This window comes from Streptopelia decaocto, assembly GCF_964273445.1.
Source record: "Streptopelia decaocto genome assembly, chromosome: 2".
Classification (NCBI taxonomy): domain Eukaryota; kingdom Metazoa; phylum Chordata; class Aves; order Columbiformes; family Columbidae; genus Streptopelia; species Streptopelia decaocto.
The window spans coordinates 156,421,872-156,447,675 of record NC_138655.1 but is presented as its reverse complement, the minus strand read 5'-3'; the positions used below and the strand labels follow the sequence as shown (position 1 = coordinate 156,447,675).

At 42.7% G+C, this 25,804-nt stretch overlaps 1 protein-coding gene across 14 annotated transcripts in view; it reads right to left on the bottom strand.

Annotated features, from left to right (window-relative positions):
• Window positions 1-25,804, bottom strand: part of KMT2C (lysine methyltransferase 2C) — a 203,464-nt gene that overhangs the window by 112,145 nt on the left and 65,515 nt on the right. For all 14 annotated transcript variants that reach the window (XM_082046506.1, XM_082046501.1, XM_082046503.1 and 11 more), the window contains 4 exons: window positions 21,463-21,601; window positions 6,821-7,024; window positions 3,903-4,042; window positions 2,229-2,338 (listed from right to left, as the gene is read on the bottom strand). In XM_082046506.1, the coding sequence (XP_081902632.1) occupies window positions 2,229-2,338; window positions 3,903-4,042; window positions 6,821-7,024; window positions 21,463-21,601 (593 nt within the window). The remainder of the gene's footprint in view (window positions 1-2,228; window positions 2,339-3,902; window positions 4,043-6,820; window positions 7,025-21,462; window positions 21,602-25,804) is intronic.

Sequence of the window (25,804 nt, the reverse complement as noted above, 5' to 3'; positions counted from 1 at the left end):
AGAAAGAAGCCAAAAATTTTAGCAAAAGCAAAGCACAAGCAGCTGTAAATGCAAAAACATACACTAAACTCACTGCTATATCTTTCATTCAAAACTTTTAAAAATATCTCTCGCAAAGAGAATTTCTTCCCTTTTGCACTATCACACAGGATAACCAGCACCCTCTGCTTTTTTTATGTCTCCTTTAACTTAGTGAGCAGTTAAAAAGCAGTGGAAAAATCATTACCAAGCACTACAGCCCGGCCACAAGCAAACACAGGATTACTTGGGCTCCCAACCACTTCGACACAAAGTCTTCGAGCAACCTCCACATTGCTGCTCCATGGGCAGGAACAGAGAACTACTGAAGAGTCTGCTCCTTATTTCTTTAAAAAAAAGAAAGGCAAAAAATCCCCTGGTGCGGTTGTGGGATAAAGACGTCCCATTTCATTGAGCTATTCCTCTAGAATCAATCACAGTTGCACTTCTACTTCGCTGTCCCTGGGGATGTCACAAGAAGGATAAAAGAGAATAACCAAAACGTCATTCTTTGCTGGCTGACAGCTGGATTACAGCAAAGGAACCTTCTCAAGGGTTTCAGCAGAGATTGAAGAGAAAATAGGCAGAATGGCACCGAATCCAAACTTCTTTCATCTCTCTGCATTGCACTGAAACACGCGCAAGAGGGGTATCTAAAAGTTGTTTGCAGAATTTGAAAAGATTAGTAGAGAAGCTCCAGAGCAGCACATGAAAAGACAAGGCTGAAATGGAAACCAGGGAGACGTGGGATTCTTCAAGAATTCTTATTTAAATATTTGCATTATAAGCATCTACGCCAAACTTAAAAGGCACTAAGGATGTGACGGTGAGGCACCAGCACCCAGAGGCACAGAGGAGGAGCGAGGTACCATTTCAAATGAACCAGAACTGAAATAATGGAAACAGGATGAAATGCAATAGAGCAAAATACAAGGTTGAAAACTACAGCAAGGATTTCTGTTAGAAACCAAAGTATCACCATGCAAATTACTACAGATGGGAACGAGCTGATCACAAAATGACACCAAGCCACCATGACCAGCCAAAACCAAGGAGACGAAAACTATTCAGCAGGGCGATGATTTATCTTTGTTAACCAATTCTGGATGCCCTTTCAATTCTTTTTGTATTCCTTATACAGATGCACACACACATACAAATGCTTCAACATCTTCAAGCTCATTTAGAACTTAATACTGTCAGGTTCATTCATTCTGAACAGTCTTTTATTTTGAAAGCAGATACACCGAAATCAATTAAATTATTCAAAGCCAAGCATTTACCCAGTATGAGTATATGTAAGAGTAGAAGGCGCAAGAAAAGCTCTATTATATGACTCGTATTGAACGACTGATTTAAAGCAGCTTTTTAGTCCACACAATGGAGACCATTTACTGGTATCTTCCACATCATCTTTTTATTTCAATATAATGCGTGAAAAACTTGAAGAATCAGGTAAAAATAAGCCTAAGCACGATGATGGGAAAACCAGCATAAAATAAACAGATTTGTTGATAGCATGGCTGATTAATACAGAAAAAAACTAAAATTATTAAAATAATGTACCAGACATGATTAAATATGGCCAAAAATAGAGCTACACGTGGTAAAAATGAATGCAAAAAGTCTCTTTATCATTTCAAAATGGTATGAAACACAAAACCAGGAGGAGACCGTCCTTTTCAAATGTACCCACTTTTCCAAATACAATACCATTTCAAATTAAAAGACTAAATATTTATATATGTATTTCTATCGATATTTAAAGTAACAACACAGGCTTTGTGGTAAACACTATGGGGTATTTCTAAAAGAGGGACCCAACTTGAAATCACTGCTGCTTTGAATTTGGGTCCATTGTTTTGAAACACCCTGTAGTTCTCCTATACAAACCAACTCTTGGAAACTGGTGTGAAAACAAGTGAACTCAGTTTTGTCTGTATTTCGCTTTCATCAGCCAGGTACTTTCTACATTCTAGTTACCTCAGGACTAATTAATTATATATTTGATGCACCTCCATAAGTCTTTTTAATAAATGGCAAGAGTAGACGTCATCGCTAAGACCTGTCCAAAGAAACCTTATTATAGATGCGAGCTCAGAGACCCGTATGTGGATATTTTCAGTCATACCTTATATTGCATTAGTTTTTTTTTCAACCCCCAACCCCTATTTTCTTACTGGATGGAGTATTGGAGTCTTTCTACTCACTTCTGTGCTCCCTGAGACAACAGCTTTGTCCACGTTCACCGACAGCTGCTCTTCGGTCTGGCAGACGCCCACTGACCACTCTGCACAGCGGTGATGAGCCCAGCAATGACCTACAGCACCGGAAAGAACAAGAGCTTGGGTCACACAGCTCAGTCAAGCGCTGCCTGCGAGTCTGGAACTTAGTTCTAGGAGTAAATACGTGCCAGATACAACAAACAGTCTCTTCCTCCTGTTTTCCTTGTTGCTACATTTAATGCCCTTATTATCATAAATACATTGCAGTTACTCTCAGACACTAAATATCCTCCGATTTTTTTGACATATAACATGTCTTCCTCTTCATTTTAGCACAGCCTGTATATCTGTTTCTAATTTTCAGCTGCCTGATTGTGTAATTCTAATACTAGGGTGTGTATACAGTGTGAGATACACATGCAGAATTACGCTACATCGTGTATTTCGCTGTAGGTAACATTTGTCTATATAAGTACTCCTGACTCAGGATTCCCAAGGACTGGATACAGATCTGTATGTTAATGCAGAACACGCTACATGATGCTTGAGAATTCCACACAAAGCTTAAAAGCTCAAAATACAGCGTTTCACCAGCTGAGACTGAGAAAACTGTGTCAATACAATAAACACATTATAGAGATATAAATAGAAACGTTTATCTAATAATGCAGAATTTGCAGAATTCAACCGGTATCTCTTAAAGGAAGTTTCTAATTAATTTATAGTAAAAAACAATGCAAATGACACATACTTCCAAAGGAATTCTGTGACAGCTTTACACTAGATTCAAAATTACTCTTTATATTAGCTGGGGAAATCAGGTACTTGGTCAAGTCAATCATTCAGCAACAAAAGAAACTTCCCCAAAAATCTCTGTAAGGGCCTGGGAAGTGTCATCTACAAATAATAACAACTTTAAACATTTAGATGGTTAACTCCCCCCCAGCCATCCACATACACTACAGTATAACTATTTAAAATGGACCATTAAATTTTATTTTGTTTTTAATTAGACTTCGAAATTACTTTCCACACTCACAAAAGAATGACATTTATATTACTGCAAAAATAGATTTCCATTTTTTGAGGCAAAACACAAGAGCAGACTAATGGCATCAAAGAATCTGGACATAGATGCTTTCTGAAAAAATAATTCATAATTGAGTAAAAAGAAAAGTTCCATTAAAACGATAGAGAAGATGACAAACCAGACAGTTTTCTGGCAGAAAACCTGCAGGCAATGGAAACATGCAAGTGTATTATGTCTCTATTATTTGATCAATCCTGCTCTTTTAAATCTTCCATTACTTCCGATAACCCCGCATTAGCAGCAGGAGATTAGGTAAGGCTATGGGATTAGGACTTCAAGAATGATATTAAGATGTATCTCATTTCTCCCCAAAATGGAATTGTGATACTGAAGCTATTACTACCTGAACACAGTGGTAGATTACAAATGTTTGCCCATACAACAACAGTTCTGTCCACTTCTGTGCACTTGAAGACGAGAACATACAAAACCATCACATAACACTGGCAAAAGCTACAAAAGCATCAAACATTTGATGAACAGCAGAGCACTGAAAACCTGCACCGCTGTCATTGTAGGTACTGTACTACTACTGGGTGGGAAAAAAGGAGGATAGTGACATTTCTTACCTGTTGGCTCAAATAAGGCTTGAAGATCAACATCATCTGGTAAGCCAACTGAACTGAGTTCATCCCAGAATTTGACAACCTGATCGTCAGAAGCGGTTTGGGTGCTTACACTTGTACATGATGCTATACTCGATCGGGATCTGTAGTGGGGAGCAGAAAAACAAACTTAGAAGTGACCACGTTCTTTGTTCAATAACTAGATACTTGTAAATGATCCAAAACTCAGGGAAAGTCACTACGAATTTTGCCAAACACGATAAAATATACATCAACATGAACAAAAGTCTTTCTTCCTCATGCTGTAGCCCAGCATTTTTCACCAAAAAAGAAGTTTTCAGTTAAAGCTGCTATACAACAGATTAAAAAAGTAGTTGGTGAAATGTCCCTTTCCCCAGCCTGCTCTCTTCTTAATTCCTCAGGACACACACGCTGCTGTTTTTAAAGTCCACTTCTGTTTGATATTAGCACTTGCCCAACCCTTGGAACAGAGAATTACGTAACAGCACGCGGCCTGTGCTGCTCTGGGGAAGAAGACGTGTAGAGGGAAGAAATGAGAGCGGTGGGAGTGGAGAGAACCAGTGGCAGCGCTCACGTGGCCCTTTCCTTGCAGTGTGAACAGCACGGACGGTGTCCTCAAAGGAGGCTGCCCCGGCCAGGGGGAAGGTGCCTCGGTAAAATACAGCACCATGAGTGAAAAAGACGCTTGGAAATAAGTATCTTGATCCAATGCCGTCGAGATGTTAAAAAAAAAAAAGGGAGCAGGGAAAAGGAGGGGATGGGGGCAGGAAGAATACAGTGTGGAGGGACTGAAAAATGCAGCGATATAATCACTGCTGTATTGTGCTGACATGCGAGGATCTGGTTTATAACCTTATTAATTTGTGCCACAAATTCTAATCTCAACAGACAACGATTAATAAAACTCGGATTACTCCATTATAAAAAAAAAAAAAAAAAAAAAAAAGCAGCAGCAATGATTCCTCCTTTATTTCTTGGAGGCAAAAAACTATCTTGGACATGTAAGGATGTGCATTAGGCTGAGACCTGGTCTCATATGGTGCTTCATCGGCTGGTAGCAAAGGGGGTGCTGCGCTTCCTATTAAGGTTCTTTAAACTTAATTTCTTTTCTCTACTAGTAACTCAAATGTGTGTATTTGCTGTTAATTCTGAGTTTCTGGAGCTGAGAGAGCACAAAAGCAGCTCTCCTTCCCCGCTGCTGTCCTGCTTACAACCTCTAAAAACAGAGATGCTCAAAAAAGACCCACCACCAAAATGATGAGAAATAAACACTGGAATTTTAACCTGCAATAACTTTGCCTTCATGCATGCTCTACTTCAACAATTTCACTCAGAAATACGCGGAGAAAAAATCCAAACCAAACCAAAAACAAAACCTTAGTTTGTGGGGAAAAAGAAGAGTAACATCCCCCTTGCACTGCCAAAGAAAGCTTAGAAGCCTTCACTTATTACATTATATCCTCATGACCCATGTCATGACAGAACAACAACATCCTCACATTCCCTAATTCTGACACTATTGACATTAAGACTCCCCTTACTAACGCACTAAATTAACCTGTTCTCCTCAACAAAGCTGGTTCCTCAACACCACTGACGTCCAGCGGAGTCACTGCTAACATTAAGCTGCTGCTCAAAACACGGGAGTTTAAAGGAATGTTAAGAAAAACCTAAATCCCAATTGACAAGGCATTTTTAATATTAAAAAAAAATATTTCTCATAAGATTAAACAGATCCATTTAAAGAACAGCCCAATTCAATCTGCAATTTCATATTTTTGAGTATATTTTGGTCAGATTCAAAGAGCAGCGGCCCAGCGCGGCCTGCCCCACCAGGGCCCCTCTGGAGGCCGCGGCCACAGAACCCCTGTACCTACAACCTGACAGAACCACAGGCTGGTCGGGGTTGGAAACAACCTCTGGAGATCATCCAGTCCAACCCACCTGCTCGGGTTTGAATGTCTGCAGGGAAGGAGACTCCACAACCTCTCTGGGCAGCCTGTTCCAGGGCGCTGGCACCTCAAATAAAGAAGTTTCTCCTCATGTTCAGATGGAACCTCCTGTGTTTCAGTCTGTGCCCGTTGCCCCTCATCCTGTCATTGGGCACCACTAAACAGAGTCTGACGGGCAGACAGATTTTACAACACGCTTCTCCCATCAGTCATGTCTTACGTGCCACCACCAGCCACATCATATCTTGAAGAAAACTTGCTGTGCACGTTCCTGTCATGTTTCAGAATTACTGAAAGGTGGAACCACCTTGAGAGGACGGGGGATGCTGCCCTTTCCATGGCTAAAACCAGCCTGCTGGGAAACCTGCCACGGGTCCCCACTGCTGAAGGGAAAGAACTGCCCCGTGTGCTGTAACATCACTGTCACCATTGCAAGAGTAAAGGGAAAAAAGAGTAAAGTTTCAACAAGATGGGCTTCTAGTTACACCAGTCTACAAAATACAACATACACGAGTCTGTTATCTTCTCGTATTCAAGGAGAGACTGGACAACACCCTCAGACACACGGTGTGAACTGTGGGCTTCTCCTGTGCAGGGACAGGAGTTGGACTCTGTGATCCTTGTGGGTCCCTTCCCACTCAGGACATTCTATGATTCTACGACTCTATTCCTGTGCATGCTTTTACTTCAACCTCACAAGCAGATCTGTGTTTTACAATAACTGTGTTTCTTTTCTATGTTCTTCCAGAGTCAAGATTCTCACTGGAGGGGAGAAGCCAACCAATCTTTAAAAAGGGGAAGAGGCAGCTATTTTTTTCATTACTAATATTAATGAACCATATTTTCACAAATTCAAGTTACTTGCCTATCGCAGTAGAGCATCTGCAAAGATCCTTCCCGACCTTCACGCAAAACAACCCCCCCACATTTACTGTAGAATGCACTTACTTCTGTCCTCTCTGTTTGCGCGGCACTGAGTTTTGCCTCGGAGTTCTCTCACAAGCTCCATCGGTGCTGTCGCTGGCTTCACTCTTATTTAAAGGCTGGTTTTTCCATGGGATAACATACCCAGGAGTTGGACTGAACTGTTTTAAGTCTCCTTGTCCTAATGAGCTCCGTTCTCCACAGTAACAAAAGGCGCAGAGTTGTTCGCTGTGAAAGGGAAGAAAATTACTTCTTTTTCTGGGGGGCAAACAGCAGAGGATACCCCATCAACGAGCAACTTTCGTGCCAATTTAACCCTTTATAACAAAACAATTAAAGCTCCTAAGTGCTGTCAGGTATCAGAATTCAGCATTCAGAAACGCTATTTCCAGCCAATTTACCATTTTGTTAAAATAACATTTTTCTTCACAAAAGTGCATGACTAAAAAACAACGACCAAAAAACAAACCAAAGCACATCCAATATTCTAATGATTAATATATAATATAAAGTTCTGTATCTCCATACACACACTCGCTAAAAGGCATCAGGAAACCAGGCAAAAAAAAGCTCTTAATTAACACCTCACACCCATTAGGAGAACTGAGCGTTGCCATCACAGAAATGGCAATGCTCTGCCTTTTTGAACACAGAATGTTAATACCCATACACCTTTCTATAAGTGAATATGCATTTATTGTGACACAATGTGCAAATACTATTCACCAAAACGTTTAATGAAACGGAAAAAAACGAAGAATGACAAAAATCACAGCAATGGCTACAGTCACACATGCCAGGGTGTAACGTACACAAATCCAAACACCCTTTTTACATTCATATTCAAAAATAAAACTATACTTAAAAGTTTTACTACAGGAAATTCATATTTACAGAGCTGTGATTGCTACAGCATCCCTGTACCCTTTGCAATTGTGTTTTAACACACACAACACAGCAACAGCACTGAAACGACAGCTCTGGCAGCGCTCCTTGTGTCACCTCATGTGGGAGCTACTGAAAAATACTTCTATAATAAATATATCCACAAACTCCAAAAGGTGAACTTCTGCAACTGATGCAGTTTGCATTAAAGGAAGGCCATTTAACACATCTTTTTATGCTTAAATGAGCAATTCTGTTTTCAGATTTATGCCCCTAAGACCCTCAAAAGATGCCCCAGGGAACGGGGCGTTTGAACAGAGGGTTGGTTTTGCCTGGATCCAACTTGAACAGATTTCAGTGCATCTGCAAGGTGGCACATCTGGGTTTGGGACACTCTGTGTGGGGCGGGTGAGCGGAAGGGTGTAAGGTAGGACAAAGAGAAAACCTTATGGCTAAATTCCTGTATAATATATACTAAATTCTGGGTGGAAAAAGTACAGAGTGCCTGTGCTTTTGAACCCAGTGAGGCAGGAGCAGCAACAGAAAAAGGCAAAAGTAGAAAAGTTCCAGTTCAGAATAGAAGACATGGAAAATCCAACAAAGCCCCTTAGATTTGGTTTAATCTCCGAGACAGTTATTTTGCCCTCAACACAGAGAAACACTAGGCAAAAAAATAATAGGAAGAAATTACAAGTGGGTACACAAAATGCCTTTGAACTTTGCTACTATATGGAAGGGAGCAGCATGTCAAGAGCACAAAATGAAGCCAAATTCTTTTACTTATGTTCTATAGGTAAGATTACACTTTCCCCGAGGCAGACAGACCCTTGGGGACACGCATGTTGGTGGGCAGGTAAAATTGGTCCCACCATGGTACTCAAATGAAGACCCTACCACGGCACTGTGAGGAAATATTCATCCTCATATTCACAGCCTGGGCCGCACAGGAGCAGCATCAGCCAGCGCTAACCCCAGAACTGATGGTGAACGTTCGACACATTCCAGAAACCTTGAGAAAAATGTACCCAAAGATAAAAAGCACAAAGAAAATACAGATAAATGTAGCATAAGAACGGGGGGAAATGAATAGTTACAGCTAAACAGTACATATGTCTATTTTATAAGCTAGTTTTCAATGTGATAGAGCAACAAATAAATTACTATTTGCACGTCAGTGAATGTAACCACTAGACAACTGCTGAAACCTGATGTGGCCTCGCAGCCAGAGCCAGCGAGAAAGGGAAAGCAAAGCTATTTATGCCAGTTGAGACCAGAGAGACTTGTGAGGAGACTTAAGAGATTTAAACAGGCAGTGCCACGGTATATAAATTACACTAGTTACAAACATGAGATTATCCACAGCGGAATAAATAATTATTCATACATCCTGTTAGGACAGACTATCACTGCTCATTAAAAGACTCAAGGATAATTATGACTAAATAAACAAAGCTCCTTAAAGGGAAGTGGTGGCAAATACGCAATGATGTTGAGGTTTATAAAAGTAATTAAAAAAAAAATAAAAAAAACAAAGCAAAACAAAAACGAAACACACAACTGACTCTTAAAGTGGCAAAAGGAATAGAGGGGTAAAGCAGATATTTCTGGTGAGGCGGCTCCTGCATCCCAACTTCCAGCAGCAGTTTTATCCCGGCGGAGCGATGCTAAAAACCAGGAGCAGCAGTTTCGCTGCAGTGTGGACAGCTGGGAGGCCGCCACCAATCTGCTGCTTTGTGCTCCTGCTCCAGCAGAGCTGGGGAACCACAGCTGAGCACACCAGGAGGGGACTGGGGAACCTTTTGCTAAAGGTTTGTGATCACAGAGATGCAGAAGTTAAAGACGGGAGCAGCAGAACATTCCCAGAGTGTGCGGCTGAGATTGAGGGGGAGGGTTATAAAAGAAGGGAGAAAAAAGAGCTTCTCTCTTTCCAGGGAGGGTAAGCAGTGTCTGGATGCTGGAGGGACCCTCGGCAGCAAAGCCACTTTGGACTCGATGATCCTGAGGGTCCCTTCCAACTGAAATGATTCTACAATTCCAACACGGCACGTCGCTGGTTTGTCACTCACGACAAAGTGGCCAGTTCCATCGCGTCAGCCTTTTAGGTTGAAGTGCTCAGTAAATATTTTAAGTTACGTCTGTACGGGCAGAAGGTAAGAGGGTTTTTTTATTCCTATCATCTGAGGATTGCAGAAAGTACTTACAAGTCTACTTTCCATATGTCAATATGCAATTAGAGGATCTAAATCTGTGATGCAAGAAGAGCTCTCATATTGAAGATAAGAAAACAGAGATACTGGCAACTCTTAAGATCAAACTCTAGATCTGTTATCATAATTAGCATATTTTCAGAACAGGCTAATTCAAAATGGGATAACAAGCAAGAGATGATTTGTCACATATATTTTATAAGCTAGTAAGGAAAAAAAGAGAGATAAAGCTCACCAATACTCTATTTAAGACATATCTATAATGCTTCAAACAAAAATACAAATTTATCATTATTTGTAAATGCAACTTAATTTCTAAATTTTTCCAGAACAAATGCTACCTTTTTATGTAGGTTTAAAATTCCATAGGTGGTTTACTACCAGCAGGTGCTTATACACCTCACCTCATCCCAAAGGATTTCATACATCTGTACGCACACAAAACTTAATACATGATGCAGATGAAAAAAATCTATTCAGAACAAACCAGAACAAACCTGGGTTTAGGGGATGCAGTAAGAAGCAACAGGGCTAATAATGTCTGAACTAATATCTGTTCCTACCAAGTCACGAGAGGAGATCCAGACTCAGATCTTGTTAAAAAGATGTTCCTTCTAACAAGAAACACGTAGATCTCAGCACTCTGCCACAGCCACTTTCTTCTATGAGTTCTTATTTTATTGAGTTGTCTGGTCAGTGCCCGTTCCTCACACAGAACTTACTCAACCCCCCAACAAGAATCTCAGATGCTACGATCCTCCCCAGTTCATATCCCGAGAAAGGAAAACAAAATGCCCTCCAGCCAGTTAAAGCTGGAGGAAGGGAGAAGAACAGTCACTATTTCCTCTCCTTGACCGATGACATACAGTCATTATGGCTCATCCTAAAACACAGACTTTCTCATTTGAAGGAGTTCATTTCAACACATTCACTATTGGGCAACTAGTTGCACAATATTAAATTACAACCAGAGAAGGAGAAACATTCTCCTGGCTCGCCTGCAAATATTCAGTTAAGAGAATTAAGGTAAAATCAACAGTCCCAAAGCGTTTTATTTTGTTAAACAGAATTATTCTAAGGACGACCACCAGCATTACAAACACTTAAAGCACACCGAGTGCCGCTGTAGTTACACAGCGGGAGCAGAAGCCCCTCCGGGACCCTCCCGCGTTGGGAAATGGTACCGGGGTGTCCTGTGTCAGCCAAGGCTCCGTGACAACAACCAGATGTGCAGACTGACTTACGTAAACATGTTTTGTTTCTGCGGCATCCCGCACCTCACAGATCTACGCCTGGGTCTGTATGAGCGCCGTGCTGTGTGGCAATCGTCAGACTGACCCACCTGAGATTGCCTTACGCTCAACAGTACCAGATGTGGCCGCTCACTCGCCTCTTCATTCCTGGGTAGAAGGAACAAGGGTCTGCACTGATAAGCAGCACTGCCACAACTCTGTGTATAAATTTCCCTTATTTTCATAGGAATAACTTCCCCCCGTGTCTCCTGTACAGCTGAACGCCAAGGAAGGCAGCAAGAGGCCCACGTTGAGCATGTCTTGGTATGAAACTTTAAGGCATAAAACCCTGTCAGTACTACCTGCTGAAGGAGGCAGACTAAAGAAAATCCCGCGGCCGCCTGTTAAAGGTCCCGTTCCTTCAGGAGAACGTGCACAGGAACCCCAGCGGCCTCCAGATGTGAACAGAGGCTGTTGACAGTGGGAGAAATACAAACCCATGGACTCGCCTCAAGAGATGCTTTTCTATCACCTCAAGCCTACTGCGGGACACCAATTATCAAAGAAGTTTGTGCATTCACCTTTTCAATCAATCTTATTAGAAGCAAAGGTCGTTGTTGCTGTTTAAAAAGGAAAAGGCAATGGGTTATCTCTGAGAAACCCCAAAGCATGGCAGTTCCAGTAAGATCCACCAGCTATAACCATTGCCTTAACATTAAATACTGAGTTGCAGACGATCACTACTGCCATTTGCCATGATAATGATTGCACCGAAGACTTAAAAAAAAGGTATAAAAACAATGATTCATGCTTTGGGTTGAAAAAGAAGGTGAAGAGGGTACCATTTGATTTTTGCTACGAGTTGTTTGTTTTTAAAGGAATTATGCAATAATTTTCCTCAGTGTCTGGAAATGCCTTCAGGATGCCTTTTTCACACACACTTCAGCATTTTTGAAAGGTGAAACTGAGAAGCATAAAACCTGGGGTTGTGTCAGCAAAGGTGTTACAGGAATTTTACATGTTTTTAACATCTATTTTTCACGATTGAAATTAAGCTCAGCACAATGAAATGGAATATCTGGGAGCAAAACAGAGCTTCAGAGCATCGTTTGTACTGATTACCAAAGCAGACTGATGAGAATTGGCCTTGAGAATTCTTCTCCCATCTAACCCTGTTAGCAGTTTTAACATATGTTAAAAGGCTAAATTAAACGCTACAGGGGACCTACTATTTATTTAGCTATGCCAAGTTGTGCTAATGCACAAACTACCTTTGGCTTCACTCTTGTTTTGTGTTAAAGAGTAAATTGTTTTTCTTCTTAGTGAAGATGCACCATTGTATCATTTATGTAAATTCAATTCAAGACCTGAAAGCTGCATGTAAAGTGAAAAAACCTGATTTCTGGCTTAAAACAACGCTGGGGGTTTGCATCAGCATGAGTTCTAATATATGTGAGATATTCACAGAGGTGAAGTTGTTCTAAAACTTGGGGTTCAGATTAGGCTTTTCAGCTTCACTTAAATACCCTGTAAATATCTGGACCTCAATAATGAAGAGGCTTGAAAGGAAACTCCTGAAGAAAACACATCACAGAATGTCAGGGATTGGAAGGGACCTCAGAAGCTCATCCAGTCCAATCCCCCCGAAGCAGGAACACCCAGATGAGGTTACACAGGAAGGTGTCCAGGCGGGTTGGAATGTCTGCACAGAAGGAGACTCCACAACCTCCCTGGGCAGCCTGGGCCAGGCTCTGCCACCCTCACGGAGAAGAAGTTTCTTCTCAAATTTAAGTGGAACCTCTTGTGTTCCAGTGTGAACCCATTACCCCTTGTCCTATCATTGGTTGTCACCGAGAAGAGCCTGGCTCCATCCTCCTGACACTCATCCTTTATATATCTGTAAACATTAATGAGGTCACCCCTCAGTCTCCTCTTCTCCAAGCTCCAGAGCCCCAGCTCCCTCAGCCTTTCCTCACACGGGAGATGCTCCACTCCCTTCAGCATCTTTGTTGCCCTGCGCTGGACTCTCTCCAGCAGTTCCCTGTCCCTCTGGAACTGAGGGGCCCAGAACTGGACACAATATTCCAGGTGTGGTCTCCCCAGGGCAGAGTAGAGGGGCAGGAGAACCTCTCTGACCTACCGACCACCCCCCTTCTAATCCACCCCAGGTACCATTGGCCTTCCTGGCCACAAGGGCCCAGTACTGGCTCATGGTCATCCTGCTGTCCACCAGGACTCATCAGGCGATGTACAGCAACTTCACATTGACACAGGGTTAACAACCCAATAAATCAACCTTTGGAATGAAGGATACTAAGGATAGTGGAGGATGAAAAGTGCAACATGGAGATACCACAAAGATGCTAAAGCTTTCAGCTGCAAGCCATATTTAAGTGTCTGACACGCAAAGTGTTCTCTTTCCAATAGGGAGCAGAATTACAGAACAATTTTAAATTTTGAAACGGTTTGACACTGTCACACTATTACAGAGCAGATTTTGAAACGAGTCTTTCACTTATGCAGCATAATTCCTTTAAAAAAAAGGACAGGGGGTTCATATGAACTTCGGGTGAAGAATTTTAAAACTTTAAGTTTGCACAAAGCAATTAAACCTCATTAGACAATAATTGCTTTCCCATTTTTTCAAACCAGCACGGTTGGAGTTCTACAACCATATAATCAACTTAATGATACTCTTCTCATCTGAAAGAGAGAAAACATTACCCTCCAAACGCCACCACCAAAACAACACCTTTTACTGACATTTTAAAATTTAAAAAATATGAAAATACGCTCTTATTCATCAACTGTATGTGTCAGCTTTAATCTAAACAAATGCTTGAAGCTCAGTTAGGACTTCACAAACCCTAAATGCAGGAAGCATTACCAGCATGTCCATTCAGAAAGAATTCTTTAATGTCCAACTGAACTGACTTGTACTCTCCACAAAAATCCCATATAGAATGGAACTGGGGCTGCTCAGCCTGGAGAACAGGAGCTGAGGGGAGACCTTCTGATCTCTGAACTGCCTGAAAGGAGCTTGGAGCATGGAGGGGGTTGGTCTCTTCTCCCAAATAACAAGTGACAGGATGAGAGGAAATGGCCTCAAGTTGCACCAGGGAAGGTTCAGATTGGATATTAGGAAGAGTTTCTTCCTGGAAAGGGTTGTCGGGCATTGGAACAGGCTGCCCAGGGCAGTGGTGGAGTCACCATCCCTGGAGGGGTTTAAAAGGCGTTTAGACGAGTTTCTTAGTAACATGGTTTAGTCCTGGATTTAGGTGATGGTTGGATTCGATGATCCTGAGGTTCTCTTCCAACTGAAATGATTCTATGATACATCAAGTTGGCTTTAAAAAGCAGTTTTTCAAGAGAGCTTCATCAAAATTGTTCAGTTGCATTAGGGAAAGGAAAAAATGCTGTTCTGCAAAACCCAAACTTTGTATATTTTCTTTGGGAATATGTTTACAGAAGAGCTGAAATAAAACAGAGTGGGGGCTCTTTAGTCAAAAGGGTGCTGGGGCAGATTAAAGGCTCATCAGCCCCATATGGTCAGTGTTAGAAATACGATAAACAGATGCACAGGGCAAACATATAATACTACTCGTACCTCCCAGTACTTCAAGGCCTCCCCGTATCAGCTGTGATTCCTGTCTATTCAGTAAATCTCAGTTTCTTCCATGAATTTGCTCAGTTTCCTCTTGACCTCACACAAATTTTCAGCAAACCACAACATCCTTTGGCAAGGATTTCCACGTCACTCTAGACAACTATTCGCTGCGAAAAGAATCGCCTCCTTTTATTTTGCATCTAACCCTTTAAAGTTTCATTTGATGTCCCCCAGTTTCTTGAATTAAAAGAAAGTGAATAGTCAACATACAGCTACCCTCCCCATGGCACTTGTGATCTTGAAAGCCTTGTATCTTCCCCCCCAATCTCTTTTATAGACAGAAGGGTCCTGGCTTACTTAGCTGTTCCCCACAGGAAAGCTGCTCCATGTCTGATCAACCTTTCTGCTGCTCTGTGAAACTTTTTAAGCTTTACTACATTCATTTTTGAAGTTACAGATACATTTTCTAGAAGCCTATGAAAATGAGTCCAAACTCGTTCCTCCAAATGTTTCTAACCTTACCAAGGAGATCACGTGTTTGAGCAAAGCTTTAGCACATCCAAGCTACAAGCTCAAAAATTCTCTCTTCACTAAGCACACTCCATCCTCTCACCGTCCCTATGTGCGAGCAGACTCCATATGCACCATCCTCACCCCGCCAACAAACATCCTTCCAGAAAAGGTTAGAGACACTCACTGGGATCATCTCTGCAACTACGGCTTAGGGATGCTGTCAGCTCAGATTCTGTCATTTAAATTATAGAAGCATAGAATCATTTTGGTTGGAAGAGACCCTCAAGATCATCGAGTCGAACCACAACCCAACTCTAGCACTAAACCACGTCCCTAAGAACCTCATCTATGCGTCTTTTAAACCCCTCCAGGGATGGTGGCTCCACCCCTGCCCTGGGCAGCCTGTTCCAATGCCTGACAACCCTTTCCAGGAAGAAACTCTTCCTAATATCCTATCTGAACCTCCCCTGGTGCAACTTGAGGCTGTTTCCTCTCGTCCTGTCACTTGTTATTTGGGAGAAGAGACCAACCCCCTCCACGCTCCAAACTTCTGTCAATTGACTGTGTGGAATAATATACATCTCACTGAAAGCCAAAGGAAGCACGAAGAGAACTCAGCCTCAGCTGACAAGGAAAATGAACACGAAAACAGAGAAAGGGGTAAGAAGAAATACGTCACAAACATCTGTCTGGGAGCCACTGGAGGTGGAGGGAAGGGAAATGTAGATCAGGGGAAGAGCCAAAAAAGAAGAAACCACAACTGAGTGGACACTGAAACAATGATTAGAACTGATGAACAGAGACTAGGCTTAGAAAAAGAGAATGGGAATATGATGAGGAGTCAACAACATGAGCAAATGCAAGAGTCTGATGAAGAAAGCTGGAAGTGAAGAAAACCAGAAAAGGTGACATTTGGAAGACGTGAGAGGAGACTTGGTATTCACTCAACACTGGAACAGAACTAAAGATCCCAGACTCTTCCCGTCACCTGCAATGAACACGTCTCTGTGCAATTCTCTGACAAAACAGACATCCTACCCACTCCTGAGCTTGGTCTACACAGGACACTGTGTAGCAAGTGCTGGTATCAGTCCTTCAGCATGGTCTGACAGACTGCCAGCCATGGGATGTTCTGTCTGTCTGTCTGACAGCCTTCTCTCAAAGGAAAGAAAATCTGTGCAGTCAACAGCCCTGACCTGCCAGTGCTGGACCTGCTGCTCAGCAGTGACAGGGCAGACCCAGGTGGACACAAGCAGCCGTAGGAGGATGGGAGACAGAAAAACTGCCTTAAAACATCTGTGAAAGGCTGAGAGTGGGAATCCAGAAACCTGGAGCTCCTGCTCAGAGAGGGCAGCAGACGTTCCTAAGTATGGTTCTGTGGTGGGACCATCTTGTGTAACAGATTAATTCAAGGAGCAAAGGTCCGTGCAACTCAAAGGCCATGAATGTCATTGGACACGGGTGGCCTCGTCATGAATGTCATTGATCGTGGGTGACAAATTCCACAAGACACAAGTTCTACATTACATTACATTACAAGTTCTACAATGTCGACGGTTCATTCTATTGAGGCTGCCTGTGAAACCCTTCTTTGGCCCCATTTGTGCGATATGCATTCTGTGCTCCAAAAAAGACACAGACCATCTGGAGAGAACTCAGCGAGAAGACTCCAAGCTCAAGTAAACATCATCTACAGAGAAAGAAGGGACAAATTTGGGGCTTTTGTTATGAAGTAAAGCATGCTAGGGAAATAAACCAAGAGCCAGATCTATCCTTCATTATCCTTGGCAGATGGTACAAGGAGTAATGGGATAAACCCAGAGTGAGGAGAGTGTGGGTTAGATGTGAGGAAAGTGTTTCCATCGGTAAAGACAAAGAATAGACTGGAAGGGACAGTTTAGGGAAGATCTGGAGGTTTTATGACTGTAAGGCTTAGGAGCAGTTCACATAAACTTCTGTCCGGAATGACAGCGGTAGATTCCTACCTGGGAAAAGAAGGTGAAGCAGATGACTTCCAAAGGTCCCTTCCTGCCCTATGAATCTGAGATAGAGCTCCTTTAACAACCATCTGTCATAAAATTCTCCACCTGACCACCTCCCCAGCCAATGCATGAACACACAGGATGGACAACCAGCAAATATTTAACTTCTCTCTCATTTTTCCATGTGCAGTCTTAGTCTTTACCTACTGACAATATTCCAATTGTACCCCACAAGCCAAATCACTGATTTCATTCCCGGTTAGACTGGCCAGTGATATAAGGATGAAACACTACTTCACTATTATTAAATAACTTGCTTCTGTAACACAAAGAAATGCTGTCTCCACTTTGCAGATGTAGAAGTCAATCACTGACTTCAGAGGAAGGTCCCGTAAATGCTCTCATGGATCTAGATGCGAGAGTGTAAAGGTAAAACTCTGCAATGATCTCAAGTACCCTGTTTTGTGCATAAGGTCCATTCTCTGCACAAAGAATTCTTGCAGAAAAACATGAAGGTAAAACTACAAGCTGTATCGTAAGACATATGCATGAAAAGAAATAATCAGAGTTTCAAAATATTAATCCTAACATTGGTATCTTGTAAAGTATGCACTTGACTTTATAACTTTAATGATTTCCTAAACGTATTTTTAATATTAAATATTCATCTAACTCCCTCCTGCCTAAAGATCCAGCCCCTCCTACCATCAATGCACTGTTATTCTGTCCAGATTATCTAATCTCTCAGCCACTCCACAATTTCTTTTTCTACTCAGTGTTGCAAGTTTTGTAATGTACTTTCTTTGAAGATTAAAAAATAATAAAAAGGAACAAAGATAAATAAGTTCACTGCTACTTTTTCACCATTTTCTTTGTTCACACAATCAACAGATGTTCACCTACCACTTCTTTTCAGTGGAATAAAGCCCCCAGTCCTCCATCTCCAGACTCCAATTTGATGTTAGCAGCAGCAGCAACAAAATAAGAGGGAATAGTGCAATTGGTCTGGAATGAAAATTACGTGCTTTGTCCAATTACAAGCGAAGCAGGAAAGTCGGAAGGTGTGTTGCCAGGTTGTTATTTGGTAGTTTTAATGTCAGTCTCATAAGAGCAGATAGTTAGCAGACCCAAGTACCAAAATCAAACAAGCTGTGTGAAAATCTCAGCTTCTAACTGTTTATTTTAAGAACGTTCTGTCTTTATGATTATGGCGAAAGGACTGAAAATGTGCAATTAATGCAATTTACAGTCTCTGGAAGTAGACAGGGAGCAAAAAGGTGTTTTGTTCTGCTACGGAATTGTGTTTTTAGGCCGTTCTCGTTAGCTTTTAATGACGACGTGGGAAGCAGAGGAGGAAGGTGGACGCGGCTCGGCTTGAACGGCGGCGGGTTTCTGGCCGCTCGCCCGCCCCAGGGGCTGCGCTCCCTGCGCTCCGCAGGCAGCACCGGCCCAGGGAGGAAACGCCGTTCCAAGAACCTGCATTGCACTCAGCCATAAGCCCTGGGCTGACAGAAGCTTCTCACAAGGCTTATAAAAAGCAAAAAAAGGGAACAAGCAAAGGAAAAGGCTCCAAGCCCCATGACGCTCATGATATATAAGAGCTGGCAGCGTTACTTTTACCGCTGCCAGGCTCGACAGTTTATCTCCGCTTGACGTTGCTGCCCGTCCCCACATGTGGTCAATAATTCACTCATTCCTGAGCACACACACCCAACTCACCCCTCCCAGCCTCCCTGCCCCACTGTGCCTCAGATACTGGTTATTTTAATGGGGTTTAGTACATTGCTTTCTGAGCACTAATCCTAAATCTGTTGTTGAATTCCCTGCCCCAATCCCATTTGCAGTTCGTAGTTCTCTTGGACTCCCCATGTCCCACCTCTGAAAGGTTCCAACATCGACCATCTTCTCTCTTGCCTTTCTCTTGAATGTTCTTAATTTAGCTCCAGTCTCAGGAGGGATCCAGAGAAAAACGCCACACTAGCCAAGCTTTGGCTCATGTCTCAGCTACTGAAATCCCAACATCCTACTATGTTAAAATCTCTATTTTTCACAGAATCACAGAATGTCAGGGGTTGGAAGGGACCTCGAAAGCTCATCCAGTGCAATCCCCCCATGGAGCAGGAACACCCAGATGAGGTTACACAGGAAGGTGTCCAGGCGGGTTGGAATGTCTGCAGAGAAGGAGACTCCACAACCCCCCTGGGCAGCCTGGGCCAGGCTCTGGCACCCTCAACGTGAAGAAGTTTCTTCTCATATTTAAGTGGAACCTCCTGTGTTCTAGTTTGTACCCATTGCCCCTTGTCCTACCATTGGTTGCCACCGAGAAGAGCCTGGCTCCATCCTCCTGACACTCACCCAGAATTGTCTTCTACTCAGGTCTGAAAAAAGTGACGCCCAAGTAGCTCCACCTACACCTGCATCTACTTCTGGTGGAGGATTTGGCTCTTTTCTGTGTCCTAGGCAATTTCTGCACTGTCTGTTATAATATATTTCCATAATTATCCTATGTCTCATATACCTAAATTTATTTCCAAATATATAAACACTTCCACTGGATTAAGTCACTTATATGATAAAATAAAAACAGAAAAACTCACCAAAAAAAGAGATGAAGCTAATGAGTATGATTCATTCAGAAATCAGCTTCAAAACCACTTCCCCAAGTTACAGGTTTAAAGTCGCTATGGAATCACAGCTTATCCCAAACCTTGATATGTCTCCTCGCACCGTTACACAACCAAACATCACCAGTGTGTGTTTCAAGACACAGGGCCAAAAAAAAAAACCCTGATATACATCTTTTTCCCCAAATTGTAACGAGGAGATCAATGACTTCTGCAACTAATACCAATTCTGCATCTAAGTCTGGAACCAAAGTTACTTGTGATCAGAGACACCTATGACTTCCAATTAACTTCTTTGCATCTCCTTCACAGATTTCTTTCCAAAATGTGAGAGACAAGGCCTGATCACTGTTATTGTAATTAAAAATTAACACTATTTAGCTTTTTAATGCTTTGGTCGGCCAAAGGAATGGGCCCATAACAGCCTTTAAATCTTGACTAATCAAAGTCAACACTTCCAGTTGGAAGGAAGAGTTGAGGGCAAATGCAGAGGTTTTTTTAGAAGACTCTTCTCCAGCTTTTAAGAAACAAATTCATGGCTGGGGAAAGCGCTGTCATCAACTGGTCATGATAACAGCAAGAAAGTAACCTTGAGAAGAACAGAAAGCGGAGGAAACAGCACTAAAACTTCTGCAAATGATCCAAACCAGGGTCAAATAAAGAACCAAAACATCTGTTCCGTTCAAGCTGGTCCACATATTTACTGCAACTCAATACTGGCTTCGGAAAATTCCATTAAGAACAGAAATTCTTCTGTGTATTTCATTCAGGTGTACACACAAGATCTATTTAAGTGAAATTGTCTGTAAGAAGGGAAGTTCCTATCGCAACCTAAGAAGTTTGTGAGCATGTGAAACATGAAAATGATGTACGCAGCAAGTAGATGAAGTAATATTTTGTGCAAGGAAAATATGCCCCGTGTTGGATTAGGAGAAAGTAAAATGATGATGACAATTCCCTCCAAGTCTGTCAAAATATAATCACACCCCTAACTGCAAGTAACTGGTAACAGCAATTTCTGCAGGGGAAAAGACCCACTAATGGGTTAAAAGTTGTTATCAGGGCCTCAGCAAAGCAGCTCTGCTAGAATTCTGTGATCCTGTTTCAACACTGATTACCGACAACGTGTTCTGGTTTCCTTTAAATAAGGCAATGAATACTTTCACTGCTTTTTGGGTAATTTATATTGATAACAAGTAAAAAAAAAAAAAATCCCACGGAAGTTATTTTCTATATTATAAATTCTGAAACAAGGAAGGACGCAGTAGAAATAACAAGAGATTTGTTTTACTTTGTTCCTGAAAACACAGACACACAAGCTGGAACTTCAGAAAGCTTCAGTAATCACATTTTATCTCCCATCGCTTACGTCTGTTTTAATTTAAATGGCTAATATACTGTAATTCAAGGGTTTCCCAGTGTAGTCTGAGGACAACACTCAAGGAATGTGCTTTTCACCCCCATCTCCCTGTACACCAGTGGAGCCTCCATCAGCCTCAAGCACAAAGTGCTGCTGCCAGCACCTCGAAGCACCAGCGGCGGGTCCCAAACCTGCACCCCGAGCGCGCTGCACCCCAGCACCCGGCTCCCAGCACCCGTCCCCTCCATCTCTTTACCTGGCTTTAGCTTCCACAGCCACGGAGGCGGTGGAGCTGGCGGACTCCTGGGACACTGAGCGCTGAAGGACTGGTGTTAGCTGCTTGGTGCTCTCCGCCTCCGTCTGGGCATCCTCTTCTGCAGATTGCTCTTTGACTTCTGTTAAAAACAAAGCAAACCAAAAAAAATCAGAACAATATTTATTTATTTAGGCTATAAAAGCATCCATCTGCTGCAAACGTCCATTTTTATTTATAGACACGTTACCCCATGTAACTACGTTCTCAAACACAAGAAAATTAAGAGAGAAGGAAAATATCCTTCGCATCTAGCTAAAACATGAGATTGTACACTTATAAAGTGATGTCCATGTACCACTGTGAACTAAAGACGCGCGATAATGAGGAATGGGGCAGGGGGAGTGTTATTCACTAACAGCCTTTCCAGATGAAGTTGCATTTCTAGACAACATTGTTCTCCCCACATCTCCTCTGTGCACCTGCTCTGCCATCCCTGAACGAACAGCGGGGTCAGCACACCAATCTGGGGTATATTAAACATTTTTTCCTCCCATATTAGTGTTAACTTTGATCGATTCCCTGCACGAGTTCATTCCTGATCACACCAACTGTGCTGGCACAGGGCTGAGGAGGTGAAGGAAGGAAGGACACGCTTTAAGCCAGCTTAAAGTTCATTCCAAACGGTGGGAACAGAAGCAATTTTTGCCATGTCCTTTTACTTTGGATTAGTTGTTAGACAGGAATATACACATTTACAGCTGATAATGCTTCTATCTGCTTAGAAAGTCAGTTTTGGCTCAGAAACATGAACCACCAAGTTACTGCTGTCTGTGGAACTTCAATCCTCTTCCCATTTGGTTCTTTCCTTTGCAGGGAGCAAGTTGGGATTTGCCAGGAGTTCACAGCAACATGCTGCTGCGAGACCAGCAGAACACACAGGAACAAGGGTCAAGGCAATAAAATGTGTTATTCCGCACTCCTCCATACTTTGATTTTGTAACCTAAATAAGATAAAAATCCTAGGACTCTGCCAGGCATGGTTTGGCACATCCCCAGGTTCCAGTATAAGTTGGGGAATGACCTATTAGAGAGCAGCATAGGGGAAAAGGACCTGGGGGTCCTGGGGACAGCAGGATGACCATGAGCCAGCACTGGGCCCTTGTGGCCAGGAAGGCCAATGGTACCTGGGGTGGATTAGAAGGGGGGTGGTCAGAGAGGTTCTTCTGCCCCTCTACTGTGCTCTGGTGAGACCACACCTGGAATATTGTGTCCAGTTCTGGGCCCTCAGTTCCAGAAGAACAGGGAACTGCTGGAGAGAGTCCAGCGCAGGGCAACAAAGATGATGAGCATCTCCCGTGTGAGGAAAGGCTGAGGGAGCTGGGGCTCTGGAGCTGGAGAAGAGGAGACTGAGGGGTGACCTCAGTAATGTTGATAAATATATAAAGGGTGAGTGTCAGGAGGATGGAGCCAGGCTCTTCTCGGTGACAACCAATGGTAGGACAAGAGGTAATGGGTTCAAACTGGAACACAAGAGGTTCCACTTAAATTTGAGAAGAAACTTCTTCTCAGTGAGGGTGGCAGAGCCTGGCCCAGGCTGCCCAGGGAGGTTGTGGAGTCTCCTTCTCTGCAGACATTCCAACCCGCCTGGACACCTTCCTGTGTAACCTCATCTGGGTGTTCCTGCTCCATGGGGGGATTGCACTGGATGAGCTTTCAGGTCCCTTCCAACCCCTGACATTCTGTGATTCTGTGATTCCAGCTTCAGACACTCCTGCCTCCTCCTGTCACAATCCAGGCTGCTGCCTCTTTCCCCACAGCAGAGCCAGACCCAGGACCTGGGTCACACTCCTCCTAGAGCTTCCCAAGAACCCCGGTTTGAGCTAAGAGGCCAACACATACAGCTCTTTCGAAGAAGTCCAGCTAGAGGAACAGATTGTTTGGAAGATTTAAGCAGAAGGTACATTCACTCTTTAAAAAAATGAATACACAACATGTCAAAATATAATCAAGCGTTGCAAATGATAAAGGCTTCAAGTGGAGAAATGGACGGGTAGAAGAAGCTGCAAGATGGGTGGATATGCACAAATCCTGCTGCAAACTTTCATCTTATTCATAAGAATAATAAAAGAGAGGAAAATCCTCAGAACATAGAACTGCACAGCTTGATCTGTAATAGTGAAATAATATGCCCACTAGAGCACATGAAGACGGCAAAATCCTTCGTGTTTGACATACAAAGGTTGAAGTAAAGTTACTCTTTAACCTAGAGTGAACCCATTTAGGAAGACAATGTATAATGTTTAAAACCCTCAATGAAGGCATCAAAAATATAGTGAAGAGAACCACAAAATTAAGAAAAACAGAATAAGAAATTCCTGTTCATGACTGGGTGTTACAGATATTTATTTGAATTGGAGTAAACCAGAATTGCTTCACCTATTTCAGTGAAACTATTCAGTATCATACAGACCTCACAGCAGCCTTCCAACATCTAAAGAGGGCTGGAGAGAAGCTTTCTGCAAGGGCAGGTAGTGACAGGACAAGGGGTGATGGCTTTAAACTGAAAGAGGGGAGATTTAGATTAGATATAAGGAAGAAATTCCTTCTCATGAGGGTCACAAGACACTGGGACAGGCTGCCCAGAGAAGCTGTGGATGTCCCATCCCTGGAAATGTTCAAGGCCGGGCTGGACGGGGCTTTGAGCAACATGGTCTGGTGGAAGGTGTCCCTGCCCATGGCAGGGGGTTGGGACTAGATGAGCTTTAAGGTCCCATCTGACCCAAACCATTCTGCGATTCTGTGATTCTATCTGAAATGTTCTGGAGCATCTGAAACGTCCAAAAATTACTACCTGTCTGAAGGCGAAATAGCTCACGTTAAATCCATTCCACCAGTGTATCCTGAACGAAAAATAAAATGCTCGACAATCATTTGACACCAAATAAATATCCTGTTGTAATACATCCTTTGTAATAGTAAATGTCTCTGTACAGAGAACAGAATAAATCAAACCCCCACGCCCTTAGTTTTTGGCATGTGTGAACAAACAATCCCTGCAATCGTTCCCGGACAAGGATTCTCGAAACAGGCAGCGTCCGGTGAAGAAATCCGCAATGGACTGCAGCGCGTTTTCAAAGTATGTTGGGTGTAAAGGGTCATTTTATGCAAGTAACCACCAAATTTCTAAGTACAGCCTCAAGAAAGAGCATAAAACACAAACACCTGTAAGACAGGCAAGCACCAAATCGCTAAAAGCAAAACCCACAACGCAGCCCAGGACACCCACATGCTGAAGGAAGACCACCAGAAATCCCAGCCTTGCGCTGATCCATCTTGGCGGCTTTATTAAACCTAGTTAAATTCCACAAAAGGAACTCTGCTTCACTGTGTGCCCGCAGAAACTTTCCAGTAAGCAAAAGCTATTTACTCTTTGCCAGCTTTCATCTCATTATACATTACTGGGCACCCATTACACTGGAAAGGCAAAGTTCACGGGCGCTAACTCATTCTCAAAAACTCTGGACTGTGTGAGGAGACACAGATTGTTTCACTGCACACAACAACTATATGAGATTACATCCTTATGGTGCTCTTCCCCCTGCTGTTTGCTTCTCTAGGAGAGAAGGGACCCAAATTATCCTAAATGAGACAAACAACATCTCAGCTGTTGTTTCTGCAAGGAACCAAACGGTGTCTCAATATGCCGTTGGAAGGCTGAAAACACGGTGCCCACCAAACAGAATGAAAACAGAGTTTGCGTTAGCTGTGTGTGCCATACTTCAACTGCGTCAAAGTTTTCCAACAGAAGATTCAGGAAGAACAGAATGATGTATTTCGTGAGTCCAATGCTTGGGAGATGGAGCTCTGACACGTCAAGGGGACAGGAGGTGCCCTCATCACCTCCTCAGAGATGTGCTTGGAAGCACGTGGCACAACATGTTAACTGCTTTGCACTGTATTTACTGAACATTCATCAGGCTTCGTTATGGCATCCTACTTTGAAGCTTCTGGGCATGAAGGAACCACAAATGATTAGTAAATGTGGAGCTCGTTTGTAGATTCATATACAAGGCTTTATTTTGCAGCCTATTTTCATGACCATTTCTGTCAAAGCGAAGGTCTTGCCCATGTACAATGAGTTGGTGGGGGGAAATGAGAATTAAAAAAAGCTAATTATGCAATTCCCAAATATCTCTAAGTTCTTTTCTTACGTCACTATCTCCTATTAAAATACTAGGAAACATAGCAGATAAAACTTTTTAATTGCGACAATTCCACCCACAGTTCTTCCCCCCCAGGACTAGTGAGGACACTTTTCTCCTTAAGGTTAAAAGAAATCCCC